This window comes from Ochotona curzoniae, unplaced genomic scaffold, assembly GCF_017591425.1.
Source record: "Ochotona curzoniae isolate NIBS_2020 unplaced genomic scaffold, NIBS_Ocur_1.0 contig_883, whole genome shotgun sequence".
Lineage (NCBI taxonomy): Eukaryota > Metazoa > Chordata > Mammalia > Lagomorpha > Ochotonidae > Ochotona > Ochotona curzoniae.
In genome coordinates, this window is record NW_024466599.1 from 58,835,556 (window position 1) to 58,857,500 (window position 21,945).

Consider the following 21,945-nt stretch of genomic DNA (forward strand, 5'->3'; position numbering starts at 1 on the left):
TACACATGTACTGAAATGGTGCACTGTTGCTCATAAATACTCATGATTTATTAGCAAAAGAATTTTTTAAATAATTAAGAACAGAATAAAAACCTTTTTTGTTACACCTTGTATTCCCTCTTCATTCTATCTCACTTGGCACTATGTACACTCTCAGCGAATCATCTCAGCTGCCCTATAGAAAAATAATATCCTAGAAGATACAACCCAGGGCTTCGAGATGCTAGCTCAGTAACCAAATGGTTGCACACATTCAGTTTATATGTATCTAGGACTTCCAGATACTTCTTCAAGAACTGTCAGAAAGAGATGAAAGAATGAAAATAAGAGAATATGTTAATATAGTAGCCTAAGGTTTTCTTTTTAGATTGCACAATAGGAATGCTTATTTTTTTTATCCTGTAGGCAGCAAAGATAGAAGAACTAGAGAAAAGATACTGAATGTGTAAGAACAAAGGAACTAGTGACCAAATACATACTCAAGCAAGGGGGGAAGAACAAAGCAAAGTTACAAGTTGGTAGCTTAGAGCAATTCAAGGTAACATTCACTATCTTTTGCAGAAGAAAACGAATTTAAAAGGAAGCCATCTATAGTTATAACAATAGCTTCAAAATGGTGTCAATTTCAAGTTTGATTTTTTTATTGGGAAGTCAGATATACAGAGAGGAGGAGAGACAGAAAGAAAGATCTTCCATCTGCTGATTCACTCCCTAAGCAGCCGCAATGGTGGGAGCTGAGCCCATCTGAAGCCAGGAGCCAGGAGCTTCTTCCAGGTCTCCCATGCAGGTGCAGCATCCTAAGGCTTTGGTCTGTTCTTGCCTGCTTTCCTAGACAACAAGCAGGGAGCTGGATGGGAAGCAGGGCCACCAGGACACGAATAAATGCCCATATGGGATCCCAGCACAAGGAAGGCAAGGACTTTAACCACTAGGCCATGGCAGACGGGCCCCAATTTCAAGTTTATAGTGTTGTTTATAAAGATAGGGTTTCAACACTGGAAAATTACATTTTTTCAAAACATTTTTCCTACATAAGAAGCTTTTAAAATTCAAGATATAATATTCAAATTTTAAATAAGTTCTGAAATACTCTTATTTCACATTATTAGAAGTTATTATTGTTATTATTTTTAGCCAAAATTGACAACAAAATGACATTTACTTCTGAGCAGTCATTATGTCTTTTACACTCTTTACAACATTCCTCTGTGGATAGTTTCATCAGACAACACGAATCATTTCAAGTTGCCTTATTTCCAACAAGGACTGATTTTTCCATCGATTAGCAATCATTTTACTTTTTTGATTGTGTTACAGGGATGTCCTTGACAGTTTCTGGTTGTTAAAATAGGGTTTTCTGGCCCCTCTTTCTTCTGCTTCTAAATGTTGGTGGAGGCAGAATAATAGTGGCAGAAAATCTATCTCCAACTCTTGGGTCACTATTACAACTATTGAGGTAGAAATCAGTCACTTGCCTTTAGACAAATGAATGGTAATGTTTATCTTGTCCTAATCAACTAGATTTTAAACCACATTTGCAGCCAACATCCTATAAAACTGAGTTTCGTGCACTCATAACTATTAACATGATATGTGTTTCCAATTCAATTTGAGGACTTGATAGCTAGGCTGACTATGGAAATACATTTTGCATTTTTATAGTTTCTTTTAATTCAGCAATCTCATTTTACGTATTTAAATTGTCACTATAACAATTAAATCTGCCATTACTAAGGGATATTGCCAGAGAAGTAAATCATGGGAAATCTGAATAAGATTTTTCACTTAACAAGTCATCCATTTGTTTAATATCTGAATCTATTATTCAGGACCTAAGACAGATAGATACCTGGGAATTCTAAATCAGTTTCAATTTTCCATGACTGAGAAATTGAAAACACAAAATTACTAATCATAGACTATTAAAACAAAAAAAATTTAATTCTGTCTCAGGGTAAAGAGAAAAAAAACTTTTTTTCAATGAGAAGACTTCAAATATCATCCAGCACTATCAAGCTTTACTAATGTCAGAATTGAAGAAAAATTAAAACTGATTCATTGATTTATATTTTGTAGATTTTGTATTATTTTGACAGCATTAATATGTTTGAGAAAGTCTAGAAACTAAACTACATTTATCAAAAGACAATTGTTAAGAAGTTACACGAGACGGCTAGTGTCTCAGTGACTACCACTAATGGGTTAAGCTGCTGCATGCAGAGCTGGAATCCACTTTTGCACCAGTTCAAGTCCCAGCTGCTGCACTTTAAACCAACTATCTGCTAGTGCATGTGGGAAAGCAGGAGAAGATGGCTCAGGTACTTGGGCCCCTGCATCCATGCGGGAGCCCCAGAAGGGGCTCATGGCTCCTGTCTTCAGCCTAGCCCTACGTCAGCCTTTGCAGCTTTGTCAGCAATGAAGTAGCAGAAAGAAGACCTTATTTGGTGTCTCTATCTTTCTCAGCAGACCTGCCCTTCAAATAAATAAATAAAATTTTTTTTGAAAAGAAATTGTTGCTTCAGAACTACAATTCGATCAGCTCCATATTTTGATTTTTCTGACCACTGGAAAAAGCTTTTTAAACATTAGGTAAAGTTTCATGTAATTTCAGCTTGAAAAACAGTATACACTTAATAATACGCTTGATTAATATACCTAGCTAATATAAAACCACTTTGCCAATAGATAAAAAGTAATTCCAAAAATCATGCATGGCTTTTTCATAATACAAATCTGTCATGAACTTTTGAGGACTACATGTATTCATGGACTTCATTATTTTTGTACCAAAAAAGTATATAATTCTATTTTCCATGATCATTTTAAAGTGCTGTTGTACAAAGTTCATGTTATAATAATAAATTAGCTAATGTACAACATATAGTTAGTGAGCTGCTGTCACTCTATCATGTTCTATTAACAAAAACACATGTGATGGTTATGTTCATGTGTTAACTTTGCAGGGGCTTATTTGTGAAGCATGAGATTATGACTTCATGCTGACAAGTTTCATTAATAAATGTCCTTGAGTTTGATGTTATGAATCCAAAGCCTTTTGCAGTACCACAGTGATATTTTAATTATTGAATTCACAGGTGGTAAAAGCTCCTTTTAATTAAAATTGTCTGGAAACAAACGGGAAGCTGTAGCCATCACACCACTGGACAGAAGGTGGCAAGTGACTGAAGGATCAAGACAATTTTCTAGGCAAGTACTGCCATCACCTCTACAGGTTTTATTGTTACTTCTTGATTGCAAAAAAGATAAAAAGGATATAACTGTTAAACTGTGTAAAAATCTGGCTAAATCACCCATTCTTTTTAACCCATTTGTTTCCCCCCCCCCAGTGGTACAATTTATTTATTTATTTATTTTTAACATTTTATTATTATTATTATTATCATTTTATGATACAGTTCCATAAGCTCCTGGCATTTCCCTTATCCTCTCCCCAATCCCCCCTCACCTAATTCCTCTATATCATTAAAAAATATAGTTCTTCATACACTGTCATATGTCCATCACTGCGGGCATGGACAATGGCAGAGTCCAGCATCCTGTTGTCAAGATATAGCACACAATTTCATTGCAAGTCCATCTTTGTCTGGAAGTAGAAATGCATACTACATTGTATCCTCACATCTGGATGTTAACCCACTTGTTCTAATTTTGCTTTAACAATATCAAGTCAAACAGCAACTGAAGTGGCATGAGTTAATATGATTTTGATACCAAACATTTTGCTTCTTGTCAAGAGAAACTGTATATCAACATTAATCTTCTCTATGTTAATTTCTGACGGAAAAATCGGAGACAGAAATGCACAGCTCAGTGGGTATTAAGATAGTTTCTCCCTGTCCCAGGTAATGTTGCCTCTTTAAATAGATGACTCAACTAGCCTTGTAAATCTGACCTTTGTTCCATATTCTTCCGAAGTTTCTTGCTGATTTCGAAGGTGGCTAGTTACTATTGTCATTTTATTTAAACTACCTTCTGAGGGCAAGAAAGCCTCCTCCTGCAGTGCCACTCTTGCAGTGACCTGACCTTGCAGCTCAAGCTCTGGGAGGCCTTTACACCTGCGTGAGGAGTGTGATCCCATCATTGCCACAGGCCCACCTTCCTGAGAAGCCACTGCACTGACGGAACGAGTCAACGTTTGGGAGGTCTGACATTGCAGCCGCCATCACCTCAGAGGGTGAACACTTGCACCATTCCTAATCAGATTTTAAAAAACATAATTTCAAAAAATAATTTTATATTGGGGATTGTTTGTAACTTTCTGTTGCTTGGTAAGTCCCTTTTTGTTCTAATTTTCACATTAAAAATTATATCTGCATGTATGACCTATCTGTTTTCTTTTCCCTAACACATGAATTCATCATCTACTCTTTGAGGAAAAAAAAACCCAAATCAAAAACCTTTATCATCATTCTATTAAAAGAACTCTTAGAATTCTTATTAGGATTGCCTGAATAATAATAATTTAATAGATTCAACAGTGTTCTTATGCAGGATCATGCTATCACTTAACAAAGGGTAAAACTCAACCTTCTCTAAAGTAATAATAATTTCATTTTTAGTCTGCCATATCTATATTAGACTAATTTTTAGCACATATTATGAAATTGAACTAGGTATTGAAATACAGCTAACAAATAACTTCTATTCTAAGATCGTTCTTCTCATTTTTAATTTTTAAATAAAAAATCTACTGACTTCATGACTTATTCTATTGACTTATAGCACACTCTTGTTTTTTATGAATTTCCAATTGTCCACTGAAATTTTGTGTACACAGTTACATATTATCATTTCCCAAGTTCAGTTTTAAGTGATTTAAACTTACTGTATTTAACCTTCAACAAAGAGAAGTCCACATGAAAGAGTAAATGTTGTGAATTCAATTTATAGATATTTCACAAAGTATGATGATAATTTGTCAGTTGTATCTCCCATCTTCATGCCTAGAGCAATCACCACTTTGCTCTGAATCTTCCTAATAGCCAGAGTTGTTTCCTGCCAAAAATTCATGTCAACATATCTAAAAGCAAGTGCATCATCTTTCTCTATAGGCATTAAATAAACCATTTTTTCTTCCACCAATTCCTGTTAACACAGTGCTTTATCATCCAAAATGCTTAGCACATTCTTTTCTGTTCACTACCTCTGCAGCAAAGTTTGTTTGAAAACAGATACTGATTGCTTATAAATTGTTGTGGCTCTTGTAACACATGTAAGCTCTAACTGTTCCTGGAATAAATAAATTTCAACTTCTCTCACAGATGAGCTCCAACACGAATCAGCAGATGTGAGGGCTGTAAGACTGGGAGTTGATGACATGTCATGCTACCAACTCACTGGGATGTTATGGAGACGGCTCAGGCTCAGGGAACTCACCACCTGCACCCTGAGGCAGCAGGTGCAGAATGTGGATTTCTCTTGCTATTGGCACGGTTGGAGCTGAGATGTTATGTTGAGTCAGAGGGCAATGAGGCCTGTCACCACTTTGAAGATGAAAATTGAAGGCAAACTTCATCCAAGACAGATGTCTTTAACACAGAGCCAGTCTACACTCAGGTTACCCATATTATTCTCTCCTTTTATATTAAAGAGGATTGAATAAATAACTTTCTATGTGATAATCCATCTGCCCAGAAGAGATGAGGCCCTCTTAAACATAGTTCTTTCTTCAGGGAACAGTAAAATATGCTTTGTTAATAAGTTAGATTATCCTGCCAATACGTTAGCTACACATTATGTAATTTCTCTTACTACCAAAAGCCTCTGAAAACCAGTAGCCCTGTGGCCTCAGCACATGTTTTCAAAGCAGGCACAGATCCTTCTCTGTAAGTCACCCAGATACTCACATCAAACTCATTCAGAGCCGCAGCCAGCTCGCCGATGCCCGTGTGGCCTTTGGCTTCGTCTGTGGGCGAGGTAGCTTGAGCAGCATTGGAGATGCCAGCGATGGCCTCTTGGACTTGTTTGAACACATAATCACGGTTGGCTCTGGTGGCGGCCACATCGGGGTGGCGGAGGAACGCCTGAGAGGCAGTGTACAGCATCGTGGCGTTCTTCTTCAGTGCCCCTCGGGCAGCGGCCATCTCATCCCGACAGTGAGGGTCCTTCAGCTCCTGTGAGTGCAAACAGAGCCCTGTCGTAAGCATCAAGTCTCAACGGAAGCACGTGCAAGGAACTCAGAGTCCAAGACTCACAGAAACACACAGAATTTTAGAAACCACTTTCTCTCCCTGTGCTGTCCTTAGCTGCCATGACTTTGAACACACCATTCCTTCTAGGTGAAATGTCAGAGCTTTCCTCCTTCATCCTGTCCTCACAACTGGATGCTACTTAATAGAGAATGTATTCCTCGCCTATCAGTAACACTGAACGTACTTTATCGGACTGACTTATTTAGGCATGTGTTTATGCTTCTGAGATTGGATTTTTAATGATGACATAGGATCTTTGCGTATCACCATCAGCCCGAGTGACCAGCACATGTGGAAGCACTCAGTAAATCGTGCCGGAACATACAAGACGATCAACGAGGGAAGTGGAAGCCTGCATGGGTGACCTTTACCAGGAGACTGAAAACCTGAACCGCAGTCTCCTTAGGCCCTGCCTCCTTCCGTCCTCAATTACAACAATAAACATAGGAAACACCCGAGTTTTGCAATAATACCACTTCATTATCAATTTCAGAAAAGGTTTCTTTCTGTCCCTTTCACTCCCTCTCCCTCTTTTTAATTGTCTCTAATGGTAAACAGTTGAGTTTAGAAAAAGAAAATATGAGGCCAAACACAATTTGTTTTCTTGATTTGCGGTTAAAACTACACCACTAGCAGGTTTCTTGACTTGCAGCTTTAAAAAATGTCATTAAGAAATTGCATCATTTTTAATGTTTTTGGAAATGTGAAAGGCAGGGTTCTTTTCTAAGTGTCATGTAGACTGCAATATAGATTCTTAGCTCAGTATCTCTGAGAGTATTCTATTACCAGTAAACATCAGAAAACAGTATCTGACACTCTGGTTTTCCTGTCCTGTTTGGTCATCTGGTGCATGGACAGATTGATGACCTGACAAGAATAAACTACATCTCCCCTTTTTCGAATTAAAATGGCTCTTAGATAATCAGATTATATTTGATGTTTAGGGTTGAGAGAACAATCTGACAGTATTTAACAATCAGATGAGCCAGCTATTGTGTTCTAACAGATATATGCCAGCCAACAATTCCTAAATTGAAATTGCTTGAGTCCTAAGAATGAAAACATAGAGCAAAGCTGAGGGAGTACTTTGTGCGTGAAGCAGTGATGAGGGCCCGGAAGAAGGGTTACCTCCTGCAGTCAAGAACGGTATTCTTAATTTTCATATTAATGGTTCCAGAAATTCCATTCCTGGTCTTTACACAGAAAATGCATGGACAAATGGAACGGATAGGGAACACAAAGTTTTCTTCACAAACACATGCAAGCAAATACCCCATAATCATAAGAATTGGAAACTATTTAATGCTGAAGATTAGCTTAAACAAACAATGTAAACACTCCATGATGAACTTTTAGGAATATAATCACTAAGTGTTCCAATGTGAGGATAACTGACTGGCTGAGATGTATGCCAAAATATTGGCAGTATTTTCTTATGTGTGCTAAGCTGTCATGCAGATTTCTTTTCTACCTCTTAATTCTATTTGTTTAATCTATATTTTCTTGAAAGAGTATGAACCAACAGTTATTCAATTCAGGGTAGTAATAAGTAAAAGTAAATGATATTCATGTTTTTGCATGTGAATATTTCATCAGTTCTTGTGGCTTTTTTGTATTCAAGACCGTATATTCCTTTTTTTCTCTTAAATTTCTTTTATTTATATAAAGTACCCTCATGTTTTTTTTTAAACTAACTACATGTTGAGGGTTTGTATTTCTTTTTTTTTTTTAAAGGTTTATTTTCTTTTTATTGGAAAGGCGGATATACAGAGGGTCTCCCACATGGATGCAGGGTCCCAAAGCTTTGGGCCGTCCTCGACTGCTTTCCAGAGGCACAGGCAGGGAGCTGGATGGGAAGCGGAGCTGCTGGGATTAGAACTGGCGCCCATATGGGATCCCAGGCATGCAAAGCAAGGACCTTAACCACTGGGCCATCACGCCAGGCCCCGAGGGTTTGTATTTCAATCTCAGTTCAACAATTCTTTCCAGGGTTACTACTTCAATGTAAATATCTGACAAGAATCTAAAAATCAGCATTGTAGACATGAAATCTTGACTTCTAGCTCCTTTTTCAGTGCTCACAATCTCAGGAAATCATTACCACGTATCCATTTACTGAGGCTAGAAGTGTGGGAGCCCACTGACGGCATTGATAGTGGAACCTTAGTCAGTTCCACAGCAGCATCTGAGTTTTTAAGATGCACTCACACTCTCCCTTCTTTCCTTCTTTCCTGTTTCCACAACAGGGAAAACCTCCGCCCTCTCTCACCTGGCTTCCCCCTCTCCCCCGCCCAGCTTAGCCTCCTCACCCTAAAACCCTGGCTCCTGCCTTTCTTGCTGAGCTCTTCCTTTGTTCAAGGTGGTCAAGGTATTCCCTGCTTTGTTTCCGGTAGTCTAAACAAGCCAGATGGTTTCTCGGCTTCACACTGAGCTTCGGAGGACCCTGCTGCTCATCATGTCACATTTCACCTACCACACAAGATTCCTCTTGAATGAAGAATCATTCAAATTACTTAAAAAGAACCATGCAAATTAAAATCATGTGTATGTGCCTGCAACCCAAGTAATTAGATCTCGGTCAGGTTTGTGATCCCAGTGTCACTTGGCATGCAGTCAACACATTACAGATGTTCACTGAGTGGAACTTTCTTGCTTCTTTTAGAAAAATTAGCAAAAGTCACTATGGATTGCCCCAAAATGTTGGACATTTTGAAAGCAACCACAAGGGTAGTTAAAAAAGATTTTAGCACTCTTCCACAACTGGGGATGTCTTCTCTAGCAGGAAAGAATAAGAACACACATTCTAGGAACAAGATTGCGATGATACCCAATGAATAATAAAACTGGCTGAAATTGAGCATGCTATCTCGTGACAAAGAAAGACAAAGAAGACCCCAGGCCATCCACCTTCTCTAAAGTGACATGGTTTTTGCTCCCTCTGTGTCCTTTCCTCCCCCTACCCTTCTTTCCTTTCTTTAGGTATTCATTTTCTTCATCTCTTTTACAAAGATTTCACTCTACCTGGTGCATACCCATCCAAATACGCATTTGCATGATGATGTCTGTAGAACCAGAAAAATACAAGAAGGCAAAAAGAGATGTCTAAAGAGTAAACAGAGCACCACGTCAGTCTGACATTTTCAAAAAATCTGATTTGGGAGGTGTTGTTAGAGCAGACAGGGTGGAATGTGGAGATTCTGCTGCTGATCCGAGATCTGCACAGAAAAGGGCCAGAGAGGACACAGGGGACGCTGAGGTCGCACACCTGGCCTAAGCATGGCCTAAGCCAATCTTGTGATGCTAGGTCCTTCCCTATTTTTATAGTAAGCAGGTGTAGTCCCTTAAGAATATTATAACAGATAGACAACTTCAAGAGACAACTATAGACACATATTTAATTTTGCAGGTAGGAGAGAGTGAAACAGTGAAAGAATACTCCCAACCACTGAAAACTTTCCAAATGTCTGAAAGTTCAGTAACTTAATCCATGTCTACCACATGGGTGGGAGAGGTGCAACAACTTGTGCCTCCGAGGGTCCATGTTAGCAGCAAGTGGCACATGGTCATGCGGCCAAGACTGAAATTCAGATATTCTGATAAGGATGTGAGTGTCTCGATCAGAGGTTTACCTGCTGAAACAAATGCCCAACCCCAATAAAGTTAGCCAAACTCATCCAAAGTTTTCCAAAACTTTTCCCACCTGTTGTCTTCTGGCTGCTACATAGTTGAGTTTCACCATCTCTTTTCCAAACTCTTTAAAACGGTTTGCAAGGTCTTGCTCATTTGTAGCATTTTTGACAGCTTCCAGGGCCTCTTCTACCTGAAGTGGTAAAAAATGTTTTTAATAATGGACCATAATAAAATATTAATAAGCAGTATAATTTGTAATTTTAACAAAGACATGCATACAATAAATACATATTGATGTATTACAATATAAAGGAAACTATACAAAGAAAATATCATGAAAAATAATCTATAGTCAAATATTTCTTGAAGATTTAGAGAAGATTTACATATAAAGTCTAATAATGGTTAAACTCCTGAAGAATAAAAGTCCACAGTTTTTTGTATTTTATTGAGTTATGACTTTGGGAAGGAGTATAGATTACGAATGTAAAAGACAGTCTGACAAAACATTAAAGCAAAAAACAAAGAAAATGAACTTTAAAACCAGTTCCAGAAATCTTAAAACAGGAAGTATTCCATAAAAGTAGGAGAGACTCAAGGGCTGCTGAAAATTTGGGACAGATCCAATCTGCAACCACTCCTTGAGCCATCAGTAAAGCTGTATCGAGGGGACTATATTTTTCAGCTGAGTGTACACTCTGTCTCCTCACCTCCCTCCAATAACAACAATGGAAGTGCTGAGCCTCTGGAGACGAGCAGAGCTGCAGGTTTACTGCATTTGAAGATGGTGTCTACTGGAGTGGGAACGGGGTGGATAGCAGAGCGGAAGGCAGGCTGCCTCACCGATGTGCTGTGTTTCCAAATCCCCACCAACTGTCTTACTCGATTCAACCAGGGCACACGGGGCCTGAACACTAATTTCATCAACATGCCTTTACAAACTACTTATTTGAGATGTTAAAATCTTATCTCCAAAAAAAGCCTTAACTTTAATATCGTGGAAAAATTTCCACAAACAGCAACTCTTCAGAGTTAATACAGAGGTAAAAAATGTGAGATGTATTATGAAGAGCAAATGATACGGGAAAAGAAGCAGCTAATGGCTACAGAACACTGTCAGTGTCAGCAGTGCCTTAAACCCCCTTGCTGCCCACCTGCAGGTACCACCACCTGCTTATACGTAAACTTTCCAGATGACTGACTCTAATCAATCTAGAAAAGTATGTCTCCAAGTGGTCTGTCTTCTAATCTTCAAACTTCCACTTCCCATCGTTCCACCTACTGCCAGTGTAAGTTCAATGAAGATAACTTATGGTCTCCTTTCCCAAATTTCCGTTATTTAAATGCTCTTTTTTTTTTTACAAGCCCAGTACACATAGTTTTAACCACAAAACCTTTCTCAGGAACCTAGACTATTTCTGGATAGTATCTTTAACAGTTCAGTAACCCATTTTTACTCAGAGAATTTTCAAGACTCTTGGCATAGCATTCTTAACACCTGTGGATTCAATTAAAGTTGAAGTTAAGTCATTGTCAGTAAGAACACACCTTCGTAGAGAGAATTTTATTAGTGGAGATAACCAAAACACACTCTTGAGAATAAAGCACAAAACTGATACCATTTTTGTGTATGGGCGTGCCTTCAAAGGCTCTTAAACAAAATGGGAGCCTGGTAGAAGAACTTTCAATCAGTACGGATTCCTCAGGAGCATAAAAAAGAGAGAAGGCATCTCTAAGAAGTAGTGAAAAAAGCAGGTAATATTTTGGGAGAATTAGTATCAACTCCTAACAGTTTTGGGCAAATCAAGAAAGCGTGGGAGAATCACATTGACAATTGGGAAACACAAAGGCCTATGAAGATAGCTGGAAAAATTACATATTGAATCAATGTCCAAAGACTGGGTTGCAGCATTATTTAACACAGGGACAGAGTTTGTGTCACAGCAAGTTAAGTTGCTAATTGGGGTACCTACATCTGGTATCTGAGTGCCTGGGCTTAAGTGCTGTCCCTGCTTCAGCTTCAGAGCCCCAGTTATGCACCTGAGAGGCAGCAGATAAAACACTCAGGTGCTTGCCACTCACAAAGAAGACCCAGATGGGAGTTCTCAATTCCTGACTCCAACCTGGCCCAGATAATGAAAGATTCATTCAGACATTCATTCTCTCTCCCTCTGTCTGCCTCTTCCCTTTTCTGTTATTCTGATTTATTTGTCACATAAATCAGTGAAAAAAAAAGACTTCATAATTTTTTAAAGGCACAAAAGTGATCACACAATTTCCTTTTCAAATATGGGTGAGTAAAATGTCTATAAAACAGTGATAAACGAGGGTAAGCCTTTCATCACATAGATTAAAAAATATCATCCAAGTTATTGAACAGGCTCTATTCGATAGGGAACAAGTTATAAGCAAGGCTGGTTCTCTGCTATAGTGGGAAAAGCTTCCACCTGTAGTGCCAGAATCACACATGGGCACCACTTCAATCTCAGATGCTCCACTTCCTATCAGCTGCTTGCTAATGCACCTTGAAAAGCAGCAAAGGCTGGCCTAATTCCCTGGGCTCTTGTACTCATGCTAGAAACCTAGAAGAAGCTTCTGGCTCCTGGCTTCAGCCCTGTCCAGCTCCAGCTGTTGCAACCATTTGGGCAATTAATCAGCAGCTGGAAGATTCTCTTTCTCACCTCTCTTCCTCCTTCTCTGTCTCTCCCTCACTCATTCCCTTTCTCACTTCTTCTCCCTCTCCATCTTTAATCTCTCCTTCCCTCTGTAATTCTGCCTTTCAAATAAACAGACACACCTTTAAAAAAAAGTTGGAGGAAGCAAAGGAAATTATTTAGAAGGATGGCAGTGTGGGGTGGAGATGGGGAATAGGCTACAAATTAAATTCCTATTCTCATCTTCCATAAAAATTCTGCATCTTGTTTTTCCTTCCCACATTTTTCTTTATGAAAAGATCAAATGATGATGCAACTCTGCAGCATTAGTCACTTCCTGTTCCTATTCAGGCTGTAACAGTGCCCAAGGCAGAAACAGAAGCACCTTGGCAAAGGGGAAAGCTTTGTGTTAACAAGGTTTTAAGATATCCAAGCAAATCACATGCTAAGGTATGGAATGGCCCATCTGAAACCTTTTCATAGTCTAATAAGCACATTCTATTTCAAATATTTAAAGCAACAAACTGGTGATGTCTCACTTCCTGATGGATTTATAATCATCTTAACTTGCCTATCAACAGTGGACAGCTCTATGCAGTTAATTTGTTCCTGCTGCTTATCTGAGATGTAAATCTTTAAGGGACATAAAAAACTGTGTCAGGGAAGAGCAAAATAATTATCTCAGAAGAAGTTCAATCTTGGATTTGTTTTCTAATATCTATAAAACAGGTTTCTTGGTGACTGTTAATCAGACTAATTTGTGCTATTTATTTTGTTGTTACACATAACTTCCCTCATCGGTTTTCTTAGAATACTGCAGATGCCACTCTGAATATGTAAATAGTATAAAATTTATAATTGACTACATACTTTTTTCTTTTAAATTTATCCTTTACTTTTCCTTTTGTATGAAAGGCAATAAAATAGAGACCAAGAGACCAAGACCTCCCAACCCCTGGGTCAAATGACTGCAACAGGCATGACTGACCAGACCAAAACACAGAACTCCATACATGAAGAAGCTCTGAGGTGCCACCTGCTACCTTACAGGTTAAGAATTAGCATGATGGTGGAATCAGTAGCAGAACCTGGACTTGAACCCTGGTATGAGATGCAGGTGACCCAAGCAGTATTTGTACTCTTCACCAAGCACCTTCTCCCAAAGAAGTGCTTCAAATAGCAACACCAATGAAGAGGACTGTCTCCATAAAGGTAGACTGAGAATTTGACTCAGGAAAGATCTGAGAGACCACCTACTCAAAATCTGAGAGGTCACCTACTCAGAACTTATCACATAGAATCAAGATGCAGAATCTGTCCAAGATCCCGTAGAAATTCAGGAAATGGAACCAAAGTGGGTTCTAGACACACAATCTACTAATAGATGAGATGGATGGGTGGATGGATGGATACATTGGATGGATGGACTAACAGATGAGCGAAAATCAGGTAGGTAGACACAATGTTGAAAGGACCTGGAAAAGGAAGAAACAAGGATGGTGAAAAACCACTCATGACAACAATACAGAAATAAAAATTTGTTTGTTTTTAACAGTCACACATCTTTTAGTGTTTTTATGTGGCTAGCGAAAGGAAAGTGACTACTAAGAGCCAAACAAGTGCCTTGCTCTTCATCCTTTAAGACACATTCGGCAGTTTAAGGTTGTCCACTGAGTAAAGAGAGGTTCTTAAAAAGAAGGAAAGCCTAAGATTTTGCCCAAAATCTACCTGCGTGGGTTTCACCGCAACCAGGAGCTGGCACTGTAGCACCATGGATTAAGTTGCTGTCTCCAATATTTGCATCTCAATCATGGCAATGGTTCAAGCTTCAGCTGCTTTGCTTCAGAAGCGGCTCCCTGTAAATGTGCCTGGGAAAGCACTGGAGGATGGCCAAAGCATTTGGGCCCCTATCATCCATGCGTAAGACCTTCTTGGAGTTCCAGGCTCCTAGCTTTGGCCTGGCCATTGTGACCATTAAAAAAATAATAAGATGGTTTACTTGTGTCCAACTTAGTTCACCAAAGCAGTTCTTCGAACGTGATGCTTTATTGTCATGTTACAGAGCACAACACCAGGCTCCTGCCTGAGGTCTCACAAGCAGTGGGTACAGGAGCTTGGAAGTAAACCAAGTTCATTTGCTCTAGAGCTCAATCATTTGGCTCTTGGGTAAAGACACACTAACTTCCTGGAAAGAAAACTGCAGTAATGTGGCTCTGTTCTGACCAATTAATTTGAAGAATATTCACATCCTCACAACCGATCTCTCAGTACTCCCAACTACCCTGAGATTTAGAAATACTTGCATCGAAGAAAGCCTTATGGAACAGCAAATTAAACATCTGCCTGTGACATGAGCATCCCATATGGAGGCTGGCTCAAGACCTTACTGTTCCACTTCCAATCCAGCTCCCTGCAAATATGCCAAGGAAAGCAATGGACGATAGCCCAAGTACTATGGCTCCTATACCCACTTGGGAGACCAAGAATAAACTCTGGGTTCCTGGCTTTCACTTGGTCCAACCCTGGTTATTGTAGCTCCTTAGGGAGTGAACCAGGAGACAGAAGTTCCTCACTGTTTTTCTTTTTCAGTAACGCTATCTTAAATAAATTAAAAAATAAATCCTTTCTTTTCTTAAAAAAAGACTTATTTGTATTAAATATTCACTGTTCAAACCATTGTATAGTTTCACTCATTACCGGACAGCATGACACATCTCCCTCCCAGCTCTTCTGATGGACCCGTTCGGCCATTATTCTGGACTGTTAGCTTCCTGATTTTGGTTGACTCTGGCCTGTTCAACCCGAGTCCCGTGACAGGTTCAGGATCAAGTATGTCCCAATTAGATCAACAAGATCCTTCCTACCCTTCCATATATTACCCTGAATTATCCAAGAATTCATCACTTGGATTTGAAGGGGAAGCCATCTGACCATGTTAAGTCAGAAATCAGATGTTTAATAATCCCTATCATTTAAGAGAAAGGCACATGATTCAGAAGCTGATCAGCACTAGTAAGAGTGTGGAACTTTTGACAGAACTATCAGGGAGGAGATAGTTGGGTTTTCATGCTATTTTCAGTATATGTGCAAGTAACCTTGAGAATGATTGGCAGCCATTTTGAGACCATGAGAAAAGGACTAGAGAGAACTCTCATTGAGGAAAAACTGACAGAAACCTGGTCCTTGTCACATTTTTGATAAAAGCCTTACCTGAAGCTATTGTCACTGAACTTCTAGCTGGGTGAGCCAACAAAATCTCTTTTTACAAAAACACACTGACTTAAGTTTTGTGTTATTTGCAAAAAACAAAACAAAACAAAACACCTAATTATATTTCACTTCCAGGTGTGACTGTAGCAATATACAGATTTTCCCAATACAAAAACTTTTTTTAAAGATTTATTTTATTTTTATTGGAAAGGCGGATATACAGAGAGGAGAGACAGAGAGGAAGATCTTCCGTCTGATGATTCACTCCCCAAGTGAGCGCAACGGCCGGAGCTATGCCGATCCGAAGCCAGGAGCCTCTTCCAGGTCTCCCACGCGGGTGCAGGGTCCCAAAACTTTGGGCTGTCCTCAACTGCTTTCCCAGGCCACAAGCAGGGAGCTGGATGGGAAGCGGGGCTGCTGGGATTAGAATCGGCGCCCATATAGGATCCTGGGCATGCAAGGTGAGGACTTTAACCACTGCGCCACCGCGCCGGACCCAAAAACATTTTTTTAAAAATGTCTCCTTAACTAGCCTATAAGGTTTTGAAGCCAGGAGTCAAATCTTACTCACTTCTGATGTTGCATAACTTTGCACAGTGTTTTGCATTCAGCAGCTAACCTAACCAAAGTATTTCTGAATAAACAAATAAATTATAAGCAACTTAGCTTCATGAAGTTAAGACTATAACAGCTCTAGTAGAAAAGATATGCTAAGAACCTGGGCAGAATCCTCTGCCTTTATAATCAAGCACAAAGTGAGTTGAGGCCATTTGATTGTTGTTTCTCCAACACAAGAACCATGGCAGAGCTGCAGGATCACACAGAGGGCAGAGAAACAAGCCAAATGTGGTGCTGAAGTTAGAAAAAAGCACAGCCCCTGTCAAAGCTGCCCTGCTTACCAACAGCCCCTAATAATGGGACAACAGACATTAGATTTGAATGCTGGTAGCCACTAGGACAATCTCACTTTCTGGAGAAGTTGTCTGAGGTGTTGCTATTTTCTATTGTGCTCTATTCTATTTTCTAGAGAGAAATTCTCTGAAAGCCAGAAACATCATTATTTTAGGACTTAGCCTGTGGGTAGAAGAGATGTGTCTGTTCTGTTTGACATTTATGTATGTATATATATCTCCCAGATGAGTTTACTTGTAAGGCTGTCACTCGTGCTGATAACTGACAATATCATCTGATTACATTAATACAGAACTTAGGAAAAAAATAAGTATCTCTCCTCATGATGACTGATTGAAATGCACAATTCATTTAAAATCCTGAAGGGCCACATACAAACCTAACACACTGACAGCGTCAGCAGGTGGAGGGATGTGCCGTGTGTTTTGTTAGGGAATGACTCACTGGCAACTTGATTATAACTCAGCACTGCTGATGGTGTTTAATGTAAAAATCGTTAGCTTTGCTCAAGGACCTCAAAAGAGCACAGGGGTGCTAACTTGGCACTGGAGCTTGAGTTCACTCACTGCTCCACCACTGTCTTTCTGCATTTAAAACAGCAGAAGAAAACCTTCACTGCTGTGTGAACTTACGTACAATGTTTGCAAAAAGAACTCGGTGTTAAAGTGCTAACACTTGCATGACACTGGAAGTAGCATCATATAGACAATTAAAATAATTATACGTATTATGAGACATATTTCTCATAGCAAATTAAGTTTAAGTCTCAAAATGTAATTGGAAGGGAGAAGAATGCAAAGATCTCTGTACTACGAACTGACAGGAGCTACTCAGGGCTAATTCTTCATTTGGATTTAGAAGTGAAATGACATTTCCTCAATTTACCAATTTGCCAAGAATCACATAATATGGTGAGGGACAGAAAGTTAATGTGTGTTTTAGGGAAGTAAATTGACTATGCTTCATCCACTTGGTATTTGATTGAAAGGCATGAATTCAAGGTAGCGTTGTGTCAGATCAGGTTAAGCTGCTGCCTGCAATGTAGGCATCCCAGATGGGTGGCCAGGTTAAGTACTGGCTGCTATACTTTTGATCCATCTCCCTGCTAATACATCTGGGAGAGCAGCAGACAATGGCTCAAGTGCTTCAGCCCCTGCACCCACCTGGGAGGCCCAGGAGAAATTCCCAGCTCTTGGCCTTGCTCGGACTCCTCCCTGGACACTTACATCATTTGGGGAAAGTACCCAGTAGATGGGAAAACCATCTGCATCTCTCCCTCTCTACTTTGCAAATAAATACATAATTTAAAAATTACAAATAAATACAAATAATTGCAAATAAATACATAATTTACAACTTACAAATACAAGTTTCTGGTAAGAAAGCCACTTGTTCTATATTCTTATAACTTCTTAATGAAAAAAATCAGTATCTGGAAAGAACACTAATGAAAGTTAGCATGAGGCCTAAAAGCAAAAGCACCACGCATGATGCTTCAAGGCGTAATGTCTGCAAAGCAGAAAACCCGCCAGGAAGGTGCGTGACTCTCCACAGGGTACTACCCAGTCTGAACCCAGAGAAAACTCCAATCCCCACTTATTCTTGCTAGGAAGCATCTGTCGTTCCTTTTCCTTCTCCACGATCATCATCTGCACGGCAAGGAAACTGTTAATTTTGAAAAATTCATAAGGGTAAGATTATATTTTCTAACCTGCTCTGGAAAGATCTGTGAAGATGTTTGATATGAGGTGTGTCCAGATCTTTTACCACGAACAGACAAAACTGCTCAGGATGCCTGACTGATGCAAATGCAAGAATCAAACTGCCCACAGCTTGACATCCAATGGTGGCAACAGAGTGTAGTTCCTGAGACTGTGCACAGGGTGGCGACATTCCGCCACCACTGTGTGATAAAGGCACTACTGAGTAGAACAAATGTGCTATTTAGCCTACAATCATTTTTAATTTTACTACTGACAGTCTGGCAGGACTACTTAATATTGTCAGGTTGACCTTTCCATGATTTTGCGCTAAATCTTTTTTTTTAACTTCCCCTAAACTGCTGTGTGGAGGAGAAAGCAATTGACTCCAAATTACTGGCTACCGTGTGATCTTAACAGCCGCCAGCCCTGGTGCACACAGGTGGGTGAAGAGGTGGGCTTGCAGGCAGCAGCCTGTGTGCTGTTGGCACATCAAAGGAGGGATTTAATAAGCCCTGCACTCCTGCAGCCATCCCAGGGGCGTGTTTACAGTGTCTCCCCCCTCAAAGCTGCTGCCACAGAGCTTTCAACAGCACCCTGAACACAGACATCGGGCACAGAAAACTAAGATCACCAGGTACAATCCTGTCTCCCTCCCACTGGAATGAAGGCAGTCTGCTTTCCCGGGGAAAACTTTCTTCATAGGTTGCCACTGAGGGTTAAATGAGGTTGTAGGAGGAAAAAAAAAAAAAACCAACTTGTCTTCAATGCACTTGAGAGTTAAGTTATTTAAAGCCAAAGCGAACACATACAGCAGGAAGGCAGTGGAGTAACACACCCCAGCCAGCCAGCAGCGAGGATATAATGCCAGCAATGACACAAAGGGCTACAGAGCTGCCGCCCAGCCCACACTCACCTCTGGCCAGGCCTGTGCTCAGTGCTCCACAGGACCTGCTCACCTCCCCTGACTCCAGCATAAAAGAGGAGGTGTCTGCAACTGCAGGAGGTGGTGAGGTAGATTACAGCACAGTGGGCGAGTGCACAGCAAATCAAGATTAAACCCAGCAAGTTGGACTTCAGTTACCAGAGTTGCTGAGACATGCGGTCTCTTCTCAGTTTCTCACCTCATCAAGGTTTCAAGAAACTTCCCTGAGCCTGGCGTGATAACCTAGTAGCTAAATGCTTGCCTTGCATATGTCGGGATCCCATATGGGAGCAGGTTCATGTCCTGGCTTTTCCACTTCCCTTCCAGCCCCGTTTGTGGCCTGGGAAAGCAGTAGAGGATGTCCCAAAGCCTTGGGACCCTGCACCTGCATGGGAGACCCAGAAGAAGCTTCTTGCTCCTGACTTCAGATCTGCTTATCTTCGGCCACTGTGGCCTCTTGGGGAATAACCAGTGGATGAAAGATCTTTCTCTCTGTCTAACTTTCTTTCCACCAGATCCCATGCACTTAGATTATCAACTGCTGCTTTTCCAGATGGCTTATCAGGCAGCTGGATCAAAAATGGGGCTGTAGGGACTTAAATCAACCCTCTGAATAGCAATGTTGCAAGCCATGGCTTAGCCTGTTGCTCTGTAACACTCAGTTCTGGGAAATTTCTTGACAATCCCTTCTATTAAGCAGATCTGAGAGTAAGGTTAAGTGGGGGTATAATTCATATCCTTTCTCATCTTTCCCCTGACCATAACCTGCTTCATTTCACCGACAAAGAGAATAAATGTGTGTGGGTTGACTAAGAAATGAGAACCCAAGAACCCCCAGATAAGCCAGAAATTGGTTGTTCCCCCAGAAGTAAAGTCTGTGGTTCCTATCCTATCATTCAAGAACCCTGAGATTACTCCAAAGTTTCTGGCAATTTCCCGGGAATTAAGCCTATAGAATATGGGAATAAGGACCTTCTCTACCCAGAGCACTTGTATAACCTCATGTTTGCAACTATCATTCAGAAATAAAGAAAACAGAACAAGGCCCAATTTCTATTAGGAAATAATGGAATTAACAGGATTCAGGACAAGCAAGCCATATGGTTTGGGGACTTAAGCTGGGATGCCTGGCTTTGCACAAGATTGACTCACCATGAGAGAGACAGACGCGTGCCTTTCTATTGCCAGAGTAAGACAGACTTAAACTCTAGGTATCTATAGAAAAGCAACTTTGGAACAAGTAACACAACAGGAGTAAGTGGTCATCGGATCAAAGTTGGCTCTGGTCAGAAGTACTGCATGGCCCAAACTGCTCTGAATCTTGACTCAGGAGCACTGATTCCAGCCTGCATGGCCAAAAAGAATGCACTGTCTCATGCTCCACAAAATAAGGGGAAATCTGAACCCTTCCATTTAAGTGGATAAACTAGTGAGGTGACAAGCATGGAAACAGCCCTGGTGGAATACAGAACTGCAATACACAAGGACAAAAGCACCACCCGCATCAGGCCAGTGTTGACCTTCTCCATACGTACAATTTTCAGATGAGATAAGAGTCTCATGACATCTGCCATGTCTGCCAGGATGAGTAAGCGCGTAACAGCTGAGAGCAAGGCCCGTGCCGCCCGCACCATGGTGCCACGCTTCACTGATGAGCACGGGTCATCTGCAAACTCAGAGGAGGCGATGCGCATCGTCTCACCTGCAAGACAAACACGGAGAGGGAGACGTGAGGCTGGGCTGGCAACCCTAACAGTTGGGAGATGGACGGTTCTGGCTGACACCACAAACCTGCCATGCAGCAAGGGCGGAGCATCAGTGCACAGGACGGGTGCTGGGGACAACACACAGTGCTGCTTTTCAGACTAAAGCATGGATACAATAAAGAACACTCTGTAGTCAATCTGTCTGAAAGTTGAGATGAACTTGCCCTGAACTTCATCATTCTCTCTCTTCGTTCTCATGGTGTTTACTTACTGAAGATGCTGACCTCCAAGAGAACTGAGCCACAGAGAAATGAAATCCAAGCCCTTGGCCTACTTAACACTGCACTCCTTAGCTAACATGACAGCAACAGACAAACTCAAAACACAATCTTCTAACTCTGCTGGGAACTATTCTTAAATACAGCACATATTAAGGGACCATTGATCCAATTTATCCCATGGGCATTAGGCTAGGAAGATGCATCAGACTCTGTACCAGGCTCCAGAACTACCAAGCTAAGAACAATGTCTCAGGGCTCATGAGAAAACAGGTGTATAAATGAAATCAGAATGCAATTATTTAGTGCTATGGTAGAAGCACAATTAAGGGTGAAGGAAATGGGGAGAAGGAAGTAATTTCCTCTTAGTATGTGTGTGTGAGATCAGTGGGAGATGGGGAGCTGTGGGCTTTGATGGACCTGTCTTCACAAGAAAACAGAGGCTGGGAGGCACGGTGTACAGCACAGGCATAAGACTCGAAACCTTGAGCCTGACACAGGAGAGACGCCTGCAGCCTAGACAAGGACAGTGGGAAGGGTGGCCAGGAAGTGAGACAACAATATCTAGAACACATAAAAGGCACTTTGTACCCTCAGGGTTAGTGAGCTAATAGCAGATTCTTGTTTGGAGATTATTTTAGGCACATTACAAGGAATACACTGGAAGGGACAAAACTAGGAGCAGATAAAACAGAATTCACAGGTGAAGTTCAGCTAT

At 40.6% G+C, this 21,945-nt stretch overlaps 1 protein-coding gene across 7 annotated transcripts in view; it reads right to left on the reverse strand.

Moving 5' to 3' along the window:
• The window catches only part of CTNNA2 (catenin alpha 2), a 1,062,093-nt gene that overhangs the window by 723,218 nt on the left and 316,930 nt on the right, over positions 1–21,945 (reverse strand). For all 7 annotated transcript variants that reach the window (XM_040993624.1, XM_040993620.1, XM_040993627.1 and 4 more), the window contains 3 exons: positions 20,779–20,945; positions 9,913–10,032; positions 5,868–6,134 (listed from right to left, as the gene is read on the reverse strand). In XM_040993624.1, the coding sequence (XP_040849558.1) occupies positions 5,868–6,134; positions 9,913–10,032; positions 20,779–20,945 (554 nt within the window). The remainder of the gene's footprint in view (positions 1–5,867; positions 6,135–9,912; positions 10,033–20,778; positions 20,946–21,945) is intronic.